Here is a 17457-nt window from a genome sequence, read left to right on the forward strand (position 1 = left end):
TCTCTCAACTGAATATGACAAAATCATGATTGAGCGTTTCAAATACCTTGTGTATAGAAATGTGAAAATTGAAGAATGATTCCGAAATGCAGCCCCCTTATTATACAGAGTATTTAGAGCATGCTTTTCTATTCTTCTCCTCCAAATGGGTCTTTTGGGGTAAGGTGGATGCGGGCAGGTCGGGGGGGGGGGGGGGGGAGGTGAGGGGGAGCTGGGCTCCGAAGAAATTGTTGCCTTCCGAAAAGGTTCAGTAACCGAGCGTACTTTCTCTTGCAAGGCCTCCCGCATCGGTGGCCACACCCACGGGGGTCTTATCCGCCCCCTTCCCTCCACGCGCGCGCTCGCGCAGACGAGGCAGACACCATCGCAACATTCCAAGGCGATATTCTAGTTCTCAGCTTCATTTTCCTCTCTCTCTCTCTCTCTCTCTCTCTCTCTCTCTTGTCTATCGATTATATTTTATATAATTTTTAGTGCATGTTACTATGCAATTTTTTTTTAAACATTTCTCGTGATTCACATTCATGGAAGCGTGTAAATTTTTTTTTATAAAGTTCCTAGACTTGTGTTCTTTTAACACTTACCAAGAAGTTTCGTCTTGTACTCTTGTCTCCATTATATTGTATCAGCACTTTTGAAATAACTGTCACTTTCTCTTATTTTTTCTTTTGCTCACGAGACGCAAGTCACTTTAGATTATCACTTTGCTTATATAGAATTTTCCACTTAATTGCTAATTGATTTTTATCTTTAATAAATACAAAACAGACATCTCGTCAAATTGTTTTTTTTCTATAGTCAAAACATAAAAGGCAAAATTTTTTTTTTTTTTTTGTCACGCTATATGCAGAGTTGAAAAGCAGAGGTCAAGGTCACAGAAAACGTTCAAGGTTTGTTTGATTCATTTTTTTTATTTAAAGAATGAAGTTGCTGTGATAATCTAAAAATTAGTTTCTTAAATTCGTGTTTCTTCAAAACTTCAAGTGGCTTAAGCCATCGACATCTTAACGTAAAAGAAATTCAGTGTTTTTGTAGAAAGGAATTTGATAATTTTATATTATGTAGAGAATTCAGTATAGAGACAATAAATACAGAATGAGAAATAAACGAGCAGTATCATTATTAGTCTGGGAGGTTTTAAATTTTTTTATATATATATTTTTTTAGAAAAGGATCTAGTTTCATAAAACGATTCCGTGAAAGGCCAAGATGGAATTTTTGTTTGTTTGTATGAGGTTTTTACGTTGCATAGAACCAGTGGTTATTCAGCAACGGGACCAACGGCTTTACGTGACTTCCGAACCACGTCGAGAGTGAACTTCTATCATTAGAAATACACATCTCTGACCCTTCAGTGGAATGGTTAAGAATCGAACTCGCGGCTACCGAGGTGGCAGGTCAAGACCATACCAACCACGCCACTGAGGCGCTGATTTCTGTTTTGACCGTCCGTTTCACGTGGGAAAAATGGAAGAATTGTGTGTTCGTACAAGCGAACTTTAAATGCACACAATGAAATTTCTGATTGTACACTGAATTCTCAGATGCTAGCAAAGAAATTCGAGACTACTTATAATACTGATATGTAATCAGAGATTTCTATGGTAATCAAAGATTTATACAAGTGGCACAATATCAAAGAATATAAACTAATTTGTTATAAAGTACTCTGATAAACAGGTTCGTGTTCGCCTTTATTCATACTTTTTTTTCTAGTTCAGGCTGAAAGCTTAGAGATGTGAATCTCCTCGCATAACATTTTCCAATATAAACTATCATTGCGTGCAAGCGTATATGCTAGGGACAATTTATTGTCGGAGGAAGATATTTTATTCATTTATTTAGCTTTGTGTGTCTTGCGCCAGGGAGGATTTGCTCTTAATTCCGTAATCCCTCCTGGTTCTCGTCTCACCTGTTGCATTCCTTTCAGTTTAGCAGCAGGTGTCTGCACTGCCTGGTTACCTGAAGCATTTTTCTCGGTGAATATGACGTTTCATCCACTGCACGTGCTTTTTATACCAATTCATACTAGGTTTTTTCTCAAGTTAAACTGTACGTGGTTTTTGTAATGTTTTTCGTAATTAATATCACACGCAGATTTGTAAACTGACCTTTAAGTAGATGTACTTATGTGTTTTTGTGTTGTACGGGGAAGGGGAGGGGGCGGGTGGTGTGGTTCATGGAGGTATGAAAGGTTCCAGAAATGTTTGTATTGAAACCTGAAGATGTTTCCTATTGCAGTACTTTTAAAATTGTTTCCAAAGTTCTTGACCTAATTTCTGAACACAGTGACCTACCGACATTTGATGCATTGCAGTGTAACTAAGTGGAATTGTTATACAAAGTATTTAATGATGATGAATAAAATTTAATTTAGTAAAGATTTCAGAGGTGATAAGAGGGTCACGATTGAGATGGTATGGGCAATTGGGCATGTGTTGAGGAGGGAGTGAAGAGGGCTTGGGAAGAACCTGTAAGAGGAAGGAGATCGAGACAGATAATTAGATGGCGAGATAAAGTGAAGGAAGGTATGGAGAGAAGAGGTTTGGTGGAGGATGATGCCTTTGATAGAAGGCAGTGGCAGAGAAGGCGCATCAGGCAACCGACCCCTTAATGTAGGGATAACGGTGGAAAAAGAGAAGAAGAATTAAATTTAATTTAGACTGTCATCAGACTGTGAAGCTTACTTATGAAATTATAAATAAAAACATCAGTAATGAATTAAAATCCAGTTAAGTAAACTAAATGTCTTTATTTGCCATATGATCAATTGTCCACACGCAAGTCACGTAAATGTTACTCACGCCTCTGGCGATTTCATTTCTTCCTGACCTGAATTTCGTGACCATTTTAAATTGATTTTTCCCCTCTCGGTACCTGAACATCAGCCCCCCTTTATCCTTACAAACTTGTACCTTGTGCTCATTTTCATTCTGAATCTTTTGTTCTCGTCGTAAAGTAAATTGTTCGTCCCTTTCTGTCCTTAAATTCCACCAACGCCTCTGTGCTAAAACTGCTTTGAAATAAGATTTTCTATATGCTGCTTTTCCACTCTCCTCCACATCTCAGACATAGCCAGCCCTTTCGTTCAATACTTTCTCGGCGTCCAAATGCCGACCAGCTTTGCAAGGGAGCCACACATCAAAGTGGAGTTTCTGCCCTTCCCCTTTTCAGACCTCATGACTGCCGTGATGTGGGCTAAAACTAGATCAGCGATATGTTATCCTTTTATTAATTGTCATTTTTATCACTTTCCTTTGAAATTTCTTTGGTTATTGATTTCAGATGAGCGATTTCTTCACACTTACTGAATTAAGAACAAAGAAATACGTGTTGAAAAATAATTTTTTTTATAATCCTGTAAACGTAATACTGTAATGGTTGTAGAATATGACACTAATAGGGCGAAATATATATAAATAATAGTAATACTGTTAACCGTGAGCATGTATACATCAGGATATTGTTAAGCAATGATGCAGCAAATGAGGAGAAAAAGTGGCTCGCTTGCTGCTATAGTTTCATCAGGGAAACAAAATGGTATCTTGCATTTTCACCTCCACCAGCAAAAGCGAGCGGAGAATATATATTCTCCTGTGCCTGTTTTATAATTAAGTCCGCCTACCTGTCTGCCAGGTATCAACAAGATACGTAAATAATAAGTAATGGACTTTTATGGAGGGGCCATGACCCAAAGACGAGTTGATCAATCGTTTTGGAGATCAGTCATGCACGGATGCGAATCCATTTTTTTTTTTTTCAAGGGGTGGGATGAAGAAGGGCTGTATATACACTTTCTAGCTAAGAATGTGATTTCACGAAGCAAGCAGGTCTTGGGAATAGAGGCCCATTTCTGATTTGGTGTTGAAGACTGTGAATCCAAGTGAGTTTTAGACCGCTTTCATTTCGTTTATAGATTTCTATTCTTTGGCGTGGAGTTTTAGGTCGTTGTGATTATATTTATAGATTTTTCCATCCGGGTGACGATCGGTTATCTCGTTTATCTTATCGGATTGGGGGTGAGCTGTCATGATCACGCGATTTGATAAGTTGGTCTTGTTAGGATGTCTGACTTCACTTTTATTTTTTTTTTACTATCACGGTCATGGCAACATGAAGTGTTCTTGGTCTGACAGACTATCCGATGTAGACTAGTCCTTTAGACGAATATACTATTCCAGTTATGAAAAACTGTTTTAATATTTTGAGAGAAAAAAAATAAAGATTTCCTGAAGTGAAAGGTAGAAGAGAAAGAGACATTTATTTCTATCTTAACGTTATCTAGACCTGAATTTTTAAGAGATGCTGGTCGCTTCCCAAACCAGTTTATCGAGACCCTGCATGTTTTTCTTATGATCGATGCAACACGCATGAAGTTTCTGGCCTTATTATGACGCTATTTTGGATGGCTTTTCTCTTGTCTGCAATTCGAATTTCTTTCCTGCCCTCTCTTTTGATGAGTATGTTGCAAGAAATTTAAAGAAAAAATACCAGAAAAATTGCAACTTCAGACATTCTACCCCCCATGAATGGCAAAAGGATTACTTATACCTACATACGTATACATGTGATATATATATATAAAGATAGACAGATAGATATATACATCGTGTGTATATGTGTGTATATATATATATATATATATATATATATATATATATATATATATATATATATATATATATATATATATATATATATTATATATATATATATATATATATATATATATATATTATATATGTGTGTGTGTGTGTGTGTGTGTGTGTGTGTATGTATGCATGTGTTTGTGTACGTAGCCATACACACACTTCACTATTACGCGTAGAAATTAGACCCTGAGTATTTTACGAAACCTTGCATAAAGACTAAAATTTTTAATTGGGAAGTGCAATGCATTCCTTGTCGAGTTCTGCTAATTAAAGTGTATAAGTAAAATTGAATGTATACTTAAACACTACTTTTTTCTTTCAAGTTTTCTTCAGACCTAGGATGTCTTTAGTGTTTTATGTGTGCTGTAACATTTAATCCGTAACTTTGATCCCCACCATATTCCCATTGCAGGCAAAGCCTTGAATGAGCGCAAAGCCGAGGTCAGAATCCAGTACAGAGACGTCGCAGGTGACGTTTTCCTTGGTCAGAGTAAGAGAAATGAATTGGTTATCCGCGTCCAACCCGGAGAGGCTATTTATTGTAAGGTAAGGATTTCACTTTTGACACATTTGTAACGTACATGTGACGATATTTTGTCAAAACAGCTAAATTCATTACACTGAATTCGTATTACTATTTTTAAGTAGCCCGGAACCTAATGTGAAGGTGTTGGCAGGGGAATTTTAAGTGTTGAATATTGAGCAAGATCTTGTTGTGCAAATGATAGCCATTGAAGCAGGATTGGTGGAAATAAAATTTATGAGGACTCGCATATCCCTTTTAATGGTGTACACTTGCATACACTGTTAATGAATATGTGGAAGCCCCAAATGCTTGCATAATTCCTGTAGACAACCACTCTAATCAGTACGTATAGATATATGTACTTACAAAGAGAAATGGGGGGAGATTTTGAAAAGGCTAATGTGTAGTTGGAAGATTTAATTAGAATTGAGGAAGTGGTGATGTGGTGTCTAGCAGCTGGAAAATAGACCGAGATCTCAAAGAATGAGTTGGTTTGGACTTGCAGTGTAGAGGGATAAGGAAAGAAACCTGATGTAAAATTATTAATGATGATGATTGGCCGTTGTAATTTGTAACTGAAAATCTTTAGTCTGTGCTTTAGCTAGATGTTTTAATAAAGCCTAGGTCTCTGTTACAATGTAAAGTTAATAAGAAAACAAGACCCTAACATTTTTCATGATACTTCTGGCAAATTCCATCTAAAATTAATAGAGATATGTTATTCCCTCAAGTAGGCTGTGAAATAGTAATAACATATATATATTTCATACCCTTCCAAGTGATTAATAAAAACTGTTGCCCATAGACATTTATTTGCATGCTTACTTTGTATACCATCAGGGATTTTTGTCTTAGGGGACATGAAAAGAGTAATGATCAAGAAGATTACTTTGTACTGTATATGTTATGAAAAATACCTAGTACTCTTAAGGGTTTTCAGTTATTCATTTCTCATTAAACTCTTTTTCACCTGAAAAATTTAGGATAGAAATAAGGATAAGGTCGAGTGTTCAAGACAAACATTTTCATGGTAATTCACTAAAGGTTTAGAGATCATAGCTTTTGCATGTCCATTTCAGCTGGGAGAGAATCCAGTAAAATGTTATATTTTCAAGTGTCCTGTAGATTTTTTAGTGTATTTTGTCCATTCATTTTTTGCTGCAACTAACTACAGTGCTCTCATGTTTGGCAGGTAATGACAAAGACTCCTGGGATGTCATTTGGACTAGAGGAAACTGAATTGGATCTAACATATGGTGACCGATACAAAGGTGCAAAGTTACCTGATGCTTATGAACGTCTTATACTTGATGTGTTCTGTGGTTCACAAATGCACTTTGTAAGGTATGTACTTCATACGTGTTGAAATGTGAATTATTAGTTTTCCTCTTATTGTAAGTTTCTAAATGTTTTTCTGTTTGTATACTTATGAAATTTCATTTCAGATAATTCTCATCATCATTATTATTATTACATATTATTAATTAACAGTTTAACTTACAAGACTGCTGAGTTAATATTCTAACCTGGCATAAATCTAGCATTTGGTTATTTACAAGTATGTACAGTACAGTATGCTAGATACATGTATTCCTTCATAAATTACAACTTCAGCCCTCAGTAACTGGATAAACTGAAAATGAAAATGTATTCTTTTAGGGTATTGTTCCCCAAACTTTATATTTACTGTGTTGAAAACTTTATACTCACAGTAAAATTTTAAATGCAAGTGTTGCTGTGCATTCTAAGATTGAGTAATGTAGGTTATTCATAAGTACCCATTAGTCAAATGAGTGTAACTAAATGGAAGAACAGTAGTACTGGCAGTCCCCCGTTATTGGCAGGGGTTCCGTTTTCAGCAGGATGCTGATAAAGTCCCAATTCTTAGCCTGAGACAAAAGTCACAGACTCCATTTTCACAGCTGAACAGCTGAATTAACAACCATATAAAATAAAATAAAATTTGTGACATGAACAAAACAGACAGCAGAGATTTCACAATTTACTCAGATTCCTTTGGTGCTCTCCCAGTCTTTAGATAATCTAGCCCTTCTCATCCAACTGCAGTATTCAAAAAATCCAGCGATGGTACTCAATAAAACTGGACTGATTTGCAATGGGGGAAAGCCCATTTTGGTATCAGAGAAAATAACCAAGCAGATGCTGAACCAAATGAGCAGTGAAGCTGAATAGTTTTGACTATCCCTCAGCACAGTATGCTGACATTAAATGACCTATCCTGTCTATCTATTGAAAAAAATCTGGAATGGAATTCTTTCTCCGAGAAGAGCTTAAAGTTGAAAATCCGTCCCTTGGTCTACTTTTTGCCATCGTTAAACCAGAGAAATTGTAGAGTTGAGACCAGGCCAAGTAGAATGAGGATTTTTCACACTCATTTTATCCACAAGTTCATCCTATGAGAGATTGTAAATGAGGTCAGTGTTAACAATGTCTTGGACTTTTTTAAAAACTATTGACATTTTTTTATGTTTAATATTTTTATCATGATACTGAATATGTAACCAAACAGTTGTAAGGCCAAGTCATCAGACCAAACTGTCATAAATCAATCAATAAACAAAGATCTTTAAATGAGCACCAACTTTCAAAAGCTATCTGCTTAGATTTTGGCCAATTTTGGCTTGTACAGTGGAAAATAACCAATCTATTTTTAGTAACAAGAACATGCCAAAGGTGTACTACAGTAATATGCCAAGGTCAGAATTTCAGGTTTTGACTGTCCATACTAAACCGAGTTCTGTGAATACAAAATGTCTTAAGGATAACATCATGTGGTATCTGGGAAAGGAATGAAGAAAGGTATTCATGAAGATCTTCTATACATATTCGTCACAGCAACCAAAAGCAGCCCTTATATTCGTAATGATGACAAGCTATAGCTTCAGTGAGCTACCTCTCCATAGCCTTTCTTGAGAATTTGTATAAGAGGTGCAGCCACCTCAAATAGAGATGATGACCTATTCCTGTTCAAAAATTAAGAGGCAAAACTGGTCTGAGAGGATCTTTCTTCAACTATACCAGAACAATTATTTAATTACCCTTCAGCAGACATGGAAATGGTTGACTAAGCCTAAGGGGTGGGCAGTTTCAAAAGGAACTTGGTCTCATGTTTGTTCTTTCCAATCATTCCGGAACAACTTTAATCACCCTTTACCAGACTGGGATGTGGTTGACCTCATCCTGTTGGTTGAGGTTAACTAAAATTTGCCTATGTAGAGTTCCCTTTTCCTTTTTCTTGACATTTTCTCTCCAGATCATCAAATATCCCTCCATAAGACACTTTCTGCAGAGGCAAGAAAAGGGAAATTACCAAAAGTAGATTAACCAACTCACCGAGTTAAAAATCCTAGTTCCTACAGGGAGGGATCAGTCTGGAAATTTTGATCTTTCGTAGTAAGCCAGGTCTCTCTTGGAGGGTTCTGCATTACATATGTGCCACCACAGTAGTACAGCAAAACTTTCAGTGCATATCAAAATTCATGGACCTGTTCTTAATTTGGGTCCAGTTTTCTTCAGTCACCAATTCTTGCTTCCAGTTGCTGTCTGTAGCCTCCTGCACAATGTCTTCCTGACCACCTTGAGCTTTGTTTGTTTGTTTGTATGGTGATTTTACGCTGCATGAGGGTTATTCAGCAACGGGACCAACAGCTTTACGTGACTTCCAAACCATGTCAAGAGTGAACTTCTATCACCAGAAATACACATCTCTGACCCCTCAATGGAATGCTCAGTGGCAGGCCAAGACCAAACCAGCCACACCACTGAGGCGCCTCTTCAGCTTTGTACTCCCTCTTGCTCTTCTCATTGGCTACCTCTGGTGCTTAACTGAAGGGATTTGTTAATTTCAATCTCAAGTATCAGCTTGCTTCAAGTCAGCATCAAGACCATTTTCATATCAACCAAACAAGAAGGCAGGCCAAAGAACAGATGGCATTCCAATGAGTGTTGTTGTTTGAATGTTCATTCTCCGACCACTGGATCTTTTATAAATTCATGCCTTTAGCAAACACCCATTGTCACCCATTCTCCTTCAATCACTATTGCTTCTTTTTGGCTGGGCAGATTTTCTCCACTCGACAACCTGGTATCTGAATGGTTTATGCTTCTTGGCATCTCAAGGTTTACTTGACTTTGGACTAGCACCTCAAGTAGAGATATATGCTCCATCTCTTGTAAGAACTTTCAGATAGCTAATGCTTTAGAGGTTTGCATTCCTCAACCTTCAGAACACTATGGCTCCTGTCACCCTCCTCCAATCTTTTTAAGCAGTCCCTGTGCAATTAGGTTTGTATTGATAGAATGAAATTTATAACCAATTTAAAAAAAATGAAATTTATAACCAATTAAAAAAAAAAAAAAACTCCCTTGTGGACTACTTGTTGAATTATGGTTGCTTAAGTAATAATGTAATGGGGGAAGCCCTTTACTCATTACATCAGCCATTAACCCCAAAAACTGTGGTTCTTGTTTTATATTACTATTGGTTGGGATGAGAATGTGAAACAAGCTCATCTAAAATGTATTTTCATTATTAGGTTAAAGGTCACACTGCAACAAGGACGATACGTGTGAGCAACCGAACTCGGAGATTTGAAGCGGCATACTGCTAGACACTGGATTTGAATGTGTTCGGTTGCCACTAAGCAATACATGTGAGACTAGAATACAGTTGCCACTTAGCAATATGTCAAGGCAAGAATAAGTTATACAATGGCAAATATAGATTATAATATCTACGCCTCCCTCCCCTCTTCTTGTTCGTAGTCCCATCTCGAGCAGGTTCTTCATTTGGAAAACCTGAGAGATCTACGTGGGGCTGAAGAGGGATGTCAGAAGACACTTTTGTGTCCATGTGAAGGTCCACAGGGATATGAGGTCGAGGGTCAGCACCAGGGTGTATGTGGTACAAGAAGTGCCGGTTCCTCCAGTATACTTATCCACTGGGAGATGCACATCGTAGTCCCTGACTTGCCATGGCTTAAAATGATCCTGACCTTGTCCCAACAATAAAAAGTTGGATCTTGGCAGACTGTTCAACTTCTAGGCTGGGTAGATTCATGCATATTGATTACGCGACCTCTGTGCAAGTTTGGTTCTGGTGGCAGCATGGGGATCACCGTTCTCTGCTTTCTTGCTTTCGTGAGCTATTCCTGCAAAAATAACAGAGGATGAGCAGGCACATAGGAGCAAAGTGGGTGGCCATATAGGATTTGTGCAGGGGAGCTGCCGCGAAGTTTGGAGTGTTCAAGAACTTAAGAGACTGCAGTCGATGTTGCCAAAGGGCACTGTCTTCAGAATAAGATGCTTCACAGGGCCCTCGGCATGACCACTGGACTTCGGGTAGTGCACGGAAGTAATAAGATGAAGAACTCCCCATCACTCCATGAAATCCCTGAATTCACTGCTGAGGCAAAGTGGGATACCAACCTCTGTGAAATATCTGCAGATCCTGATCATTGCAGAGGTGGTAGTGCTACTGTTGCATGGGGCAACCACAGGCCACCCCAAAAGCCTGTCTGTCATAATGAGGAATGACTTCCCTGCAACACTGAAGAAGTCCCCTGACACATACTCAAAGGACCTAGTAGGGTGGTCGTTGTTTTGAAGAGGTTCCTGCTGGGTCGTAAAACCTCACAAGGCTCACAGGCTTGGACAGTACTTGGCGATGTCATTCAATTCCTGGCCAGTTAACAGTCTGTCGTGCCCGTTGCTTTGTGGCTTCTGTTCCACTGTGACTGTCAAGTAGTTGTGATAGAGTGCAACAGCGAAGGGCGGCAGGAGCTACAATCCTTGCTTCATAAAGTATGAGTTCAGCATCAACCAAGAGGCTGTCTCATAGATTCCAGAAAGGAAGCAATACATAAGTTGTAACGAACTAGTATGAAATACTGAGAGCATGCAGTCTCGAAGATGGATGTTTGAACGGATCCTGTCTTGCTGAAGCACAAATCTTTAATCATTCTGTTGGCGTCCTGGGGTGAGGCGTCATCCTCTTGGGCTGCTGCATGAGTGGTAATGATGGTCCAATTTCATCCTATGGTGTGAGCTGGCTGGCGGGGGGTCACGCAATAGGACGTTGGGTGTGCCAAGCTGCTTGTCAGCACACCCCACAGCTGTGAACAGATACAGTGAGATGTTCTCCTTGAGACACTGCAAATGGGGATTCTTGACAGCATTCAGAAAGTAATGTTTGAGGCCTATCAGGTACAGTTTGCAGTTGACATGGCTCAGGTTATGGCTAACATCTCTAACTCAATTGTGGTGTAGCAAATCTTGGTTTCTGCGAGGAAATGAGAGCCACTCTGTCCTAAGCAGTCTTCCATTGCCATGGGAAGCAGCTTACTGCTAGATATTGGATTTGAATGTGTTTAGTTTCCATTTATCAATATACAATGTCATATACATGGGAGGTGAGAATACAGTGTCATAAATACGTGTTACATATAAATTATCTACAATTACTACCAGTATTTCGTGGATGAAGGTCAACATTTAAAGGTTATCATCATCATTGGAAACCTGACGTAACGAGAGAGAGAGAAATATAGAGGGAGAAATATTAACATAAGAAAAGATATAAGTTAATAGGAACATATGTAAGCAATATGCATAATAGAAACATTTCTAACATCAGAGCTGCATACTACAAGGAATCAAATCCTGTTTCATGAAGTTATAGTAACAGAATCATAGTCTGTGATGCAGCTGAAATAAGATTCAGTATTAAACATGAGCATAACATTGCAATACTTTGATTGAACACATTCATAATATGAGATTTCTAACGCCGAGTTACATAAGGTGTCTTGCACCTTACAAGACATACAGAACAATCTCCATGCCTTGTACTTGTAAATTAACAAACTTAAGTTTCCTTCCTCCCTTATTTATTACTGACCAGAGTTTTCTCAACATTTAAAACTAAATAAATTTAAAGTAATCTGTATTTTCCCCAGTAAACAAACCAATGCCTTTGCTTTATATAGAAGTATTCTTCAAAGCAAGCTGGAGCAGTTGTTGAACTTGGTAACAAGGTAATTTTACTGTCTGGTAGTTGGATGCAATATCTGTCAAAAAAAAAGTTCAAAGGGTTTCCTGGTAAGATTCCGAAGCACAAGAAAAACAGTTCCCAAGAAGGCCAGAATTGCGTAGAGCTTCTCATTAGCATGGATAACTTGATCAAAGTGAAGAGATCCAGCCCCTTCAGCTTAAAAATCTGCAAACAGGCTGAGCATTTGCCTTTTACTGCAGAGCTGCTCCAAAGATGGCCGATGACTTAGGAACACCAGACAAAGCTGTGCTGGTTGTTCCTGCCAGGAGGGAAACTGCACCATCACTTCTGAGACTGCTCACATAAGTGAGTGTGGAGAAGGCTCTCACTGCTATAGAGTTATTGAGCATGCCCACATCCTTGCCAGCTGCTTAGTAGGGAGATCGGACTTTCCCCAGTTGACCGTGATATCCCAACATGTGGCAGAAGGCAAGAGAGTAGTCTGTCCTGAAGCCATATTTTGGAGGACACCAGGGCTAACCAATTGTCTAGGCACCACAGCAAGTGAATACTTCTCAAATGGGCCCAAATTGACACCTGGTAAACAGCTGAGGGGGCAATCACCAGTTAGAAGCACAACACTTTGAAGCAGAGATACTAATGAATGGAGACAAAAGTGCACATCCTTCATGTGTATGGAAGTAGGAAGTTACCCTTTGTAATGGATTCCATCATTCATCATGGGAATCCATCATTCATCAGAGAAAGGTCAGTCACTGGTCTCCATCCTCCACTTGACCCCTCAACAAGGAAGAAATTAATGTAAAACCCCGAACACATGCTCCGCAACTTCCACAGCATCCTTTTCCATCATCGCTGGCTCTGCTACTCTGAAGGATAAGGTTGGAACAGTATTGGCATGTTCAAGAGGATAGGACGAATGTTCTAGATTGAAAATTTGCAGTTTCATGTACCTTCTGTAAGGGCAAATTTTCTCTTGCTGCACTTTTTTTCTAAGCTCTTGTGAGCTGAACTTTTCTATGTCTATCTTCCAAAATGAAGGAAATTCTCATGTAACAGCCTATTTTATATAGCATAGTCACAAAGAGTCTGTTTTTCTCACCTAGAGTCTGTTGTGCTTGTAACAGAGAGGATTCCTAAGTACTTATCGCATGAGGAGCAAATTTTTGTGTGATAGCCTGAATCACTCCTTCCATAGTGTCATCAACTGGCTCCTGGATATTGATGGCAATTACGTAATACTAACCCCATTTATTGGTACCAGTATTTACTTGAAATAGTAGAGATGTGTTATTTCACGTGACATTATCATCGCTGATTTACCCTGGATGCAGGGTGATAATGAAAAGATAATCTTCTTCTATCCTCTTTACTGGTAGGACAGCATTTTAGCAAGAAACAAGGAGAGGCACAAGCATAAATGATATAAAACAAAGCATACAAGTAAAGGAGCATATTACAAGGAATCATACCCTGTTACATGAGGTAGAACTAAAGAGAATCATAGTAAGTTAGGCCAAATATGATTTAATACTAAACAAAAGAACAACATTGCATTACTTTCTTTTTAGTAGTACTTAAACCTAAACGTGTTTACATACAAGATTCCCCATGTTGACTTATGCAAGTTATCTTGCACTTAGTACATATAAGACATACATACTTAGGTGGATGTTTTCCTCTAACATTAATTTAATTCTGTTGCCCTAAAAAAATTATTTATTGGAATGATAGCCCTAATTAAAGCTGTGATGTGCATCTGCAAAACAGATATTTAAAAATGAACTTGGGTTTGTATTATAATACATTTTCTTATTATTACAGGAGTGATGAACTTGCTGAAGCTTGGAGAATCTTCACTCCATTACTACACAAGATTGAAAAAGAAAAGCCCAAACCTATTCCTTACAAGTATGGATCACGTGGACCTGCTGAGGCTGATGCAAAATTAGCAGAAAATAATTTCAAATATTATGGGTCATATAAATGGACAAAGCCAAGTTCTTTATAAAGGCTACCTTGTTATACACAAGATCAGATGTGAAATGAGAAGTTTAATGAAAGACTACTTTTTACTCATCAATTTGACAATTCATTCTATCTAACCGTTTAGTTTGTCACCCCAAGCTAAACACCATCACAAGCTGCCTTCAAGCTGTCACATTAGATGGTTCTGGCTTTTTAATAACATAATGTCCAAACAAGAATTAAATGAAATACATACACCACCTGTAGTTACTTTCTGTACCTTACTACAGGTTTTGACAAAATATACTCTGATTTGGAGCTTTACCTTCTTTTTTAATAAATCTTTGACTTTCATTCCATTACATAATAAAAGATTCATAGTACATTCCAGTTTAATTTGTAGTTTACATTTTATTAAGGCAACTCAGTAAAAACTTCAATAGTTTTCTAAATAAAAACAATTTTAATCAACATAAATCTTCATATCTCCCCGTTCTATTTATATTTTATTTCACGTTTTAAGGTTTTAAAATTATTTTTGTATGACTGTAAAGCCATGTTATAAAAAATGAAGTTTATTAAAGTTCTATGATTAACTGGCCTTTTACTCAAATTTATTCATGGAAGACTTATCAGCAAAGGGACAAACTAGAATATCACACTAGCATGTTGCAAAACTCATATTATACCTAGAGTTTGTTTCAGTGTTATTCAATTTGATTTCCATGTCAAAAAAATTCTCATTTCAATATGGAGACTATACAAGCTGTGATTTTTAATGTCTATTACTTTATAATATAAGGTTCATTATTTCCTTCTTACAAAATTACTTATAAGCAAAACAAGTCTTTTTGTAGAATATAATACATATTCTGGGCACTAGTGTTTTAAATAATGATACATTAGTGCCAGACTACTAGTTTTTTAAATAATTATACATTAGTGTCAGACTGTCTTTTAGCACTAAAGAGGCTAATGCATTCCATTCCAAAAGCAGTTTTTCCAAATTTCTCTTATTCTCATCATGACCAAAATTTCGTATGTCGTTTAAGATTAAGCTGGCTTTATGCCAGCACGGGCTCTTGCTCAAGAGCAGCCCGTAGAAAATTTCGTAAACTTGGAAATTGAAATACGTACTTGATAAATGGGAGAACTTGTTTTTCTTTGAATCCTCTACACTGCCTTAAGATGGCCCTTGGGTAATTTGGGTGATGGGGCTTTAGATTAGACATTTTTAACGTGTTTCTCAAATTTTCAAATATTTATTTTTACTACATTAGTTACAAGTCTATTCCTATTTTAGAAAATAGTACCTGTATTTATTGATGTCCTTTAAATGTGTGCTTGACTTTAAGCATCCACTCCATTGAGTTTTACCTAATCTTATGCAGAAGGATTACCTTCAGCATATATTCAATTAGGTCTTAATACTTTTTAATTCATATATCATGAATATTTATGGATTACTGGGTTTCATGCACAAAAATTTTTATAAATAAAAAGTTACTTTTAGATAATGTTTTATATCCATGGGAAATTAATACATGGGTGTCTGTCTGTAATGCAGGTATTTTAGATTTCATGCTGTTCTAGGAAAGTCAAGGTATTTGGGCACCATAAATGTAATGTGCTCAGTCAAAGTGGCCAACTTCTGCCCTTTAAACTTTGCCTAACTCTCATTTTCTCTAAGTTGCAACATTTTCGCCAACTATGCTGCACAATAATTGTAAGTGATCTCTTATTATCACTGTCTATTCAAGACTATTTTTTACTTTTGAGAAATTTACACAAGGCACTAATTGCCTTCTGTAACCACTGCTGGTTACTGGAATTCCTTGCTTCCTGCTAGAAACAACAGCTATCAACAAATCTGGAGAACCCTGACAAAAACCAAGTAGAAAATGTCTAGCCTATTTGAGGTCCAACTTTTTTTATCCAGCCCAAGAACATCTTCCTGCATACTATACAGTGTGGTCTTGATTGTCAAACATTTCATATGTCGAACTTTCCGGTTTTTGAACAAAATTTTCAAGAAAATTTTGTATCGTTTGTCGAACAAATGCTCGTACTTCGAACTGACTGATTATCTAGTTTATACTTGTATTCGACGGCCTACTGGGTCTTTTAAGTTAAACTGTATTAATTTTTTTTCATTTACAATACATAGTTTAATGATAACAATATTCGACAATACATAAAAGTATAAAGCATATAAGTTAAAATTTAGCTTAAAATATAACATTTAGCATAAAAGATGTATAAAATCGTAAGTAACCACAGTGAGTCACGCCCAACCTTCTTGAGATTGAATGAAGGAGCTTAATATGTTGAGGAGAGGAGAGAGTTAAAATATTACTGTGTGTATGTAAAAGCAATAGCAATTCACATAAAAAGGGAATTTCTCAATAAATTTAACGTAATGATAAAATATGAACACAATTTAATGCAATACAAAAAAAAGAGAGAAAAAGTCTCTCTTTTTTTGTATTGTTCTAGTTCTAGTTGAACCAAGGTCTAGAGAATATAAGGTCTTGTCACGCGCAGCTTAAACTGGGGTAAAGGATTAAACGGCTACTATGAGATTCAGGGTCTCTGTAACACGGTTTTTTGGACTTTGCTCCTTGTCAAAGCATCGGATGTAGCTGAAAGTTGACATATGTATATTTTACAACCACACATAAATTTTGTCAGCATTATCAATAACCTAAACCCGATGGTTTTGATTTTTATAGAGTAAAAATGAACTAGCCGACGCCACGGCCAATGATTACGAGCCAAGAGTCGAAAAACATTCATTACGTAAGCAAGGTAAACAAACACCTCGTGACTAAATGTTGCCCCGCCCATCCACCAGACAGAAATGCCATCGGCTCTGAAACCTCAAAGACTTTATGAATGGCGGAACGATACATAGATGTGGATCATGGATGGGGTATCAGTGCTAGCGTAGTAATACTACTGTAGCAGTAGTGCCGCAACAGTATAGCAGTAATATACATGAATTAAACGTTTAGACCAACTGCTGGGATCCTTGAGGATCATTTAGCACTTCTTACAACTACTCGAGAAATTAGTTTTTATAGCCAGAAGTTAAATTTTCTAATCCAACAATGCCCCTGAATTATAACGAGGCGAAAGTGGGTGGAGCCTCATGAAGTCACCATTCTGACGATAATTATTGGTGAAGGTTTAAAAGCCATACGGTACCGGCTATTTTTTTTTCAGTAAATAGGTAGATAGCCAACAAATAAAATTGCTTGACATAGGATATAACAGTT

General features: G+C 37.3%; 1 protein-coding gene across 3 annotated transcripts in view; it reads left to right on the forward strand.

The window, feature by feature from the left end:
• Positions 1-15696, forward strand: part of LOC135201461 (glucose-6-phosphate 1-dehydrogenase-like) — an 81851-nt gene extending 66155 nt beyond the window's left edge. For all 3 annotated transcript variants that reach the window (XM_064230429.1, XM_064230427.1, XM_064230426.1), the window contains exons 4-6: positions 5065-5198; positions 6371-6522; positions 14036-15696. In XM_064230429.1, the coding sequence (XP_064086499.1) occupies positions 5065-5198; positions 6371-6522; positions 14036-14222 (473 nt within the window). In that variant the 3' untranslated portion in view covers positions 14223-15696. The remainder of the gene's footprint in view (positions 1-5064; positions 5199-6370; positions 6523-14035) is intronic.
• The last annotated feature ends 1761 nt before the right edge of the window (positions 15697-17457 follow it).

This window comes from Macrobrachium nipponense, chromosome 28 (genome assembly GCF_015104395.2).
Source record: "Macrobrachium nipponense isolate FS-2020 chromosome 28, ASM1510439v2, whole genome shotgun sequence".
NCBI classification, from domain to species: Eukaryota; Metazoa; Arthropoda; class Malacostraca; order Decapoda; family Palaemonidae; genus Macrobrachium; species Macrobrachium nipponense.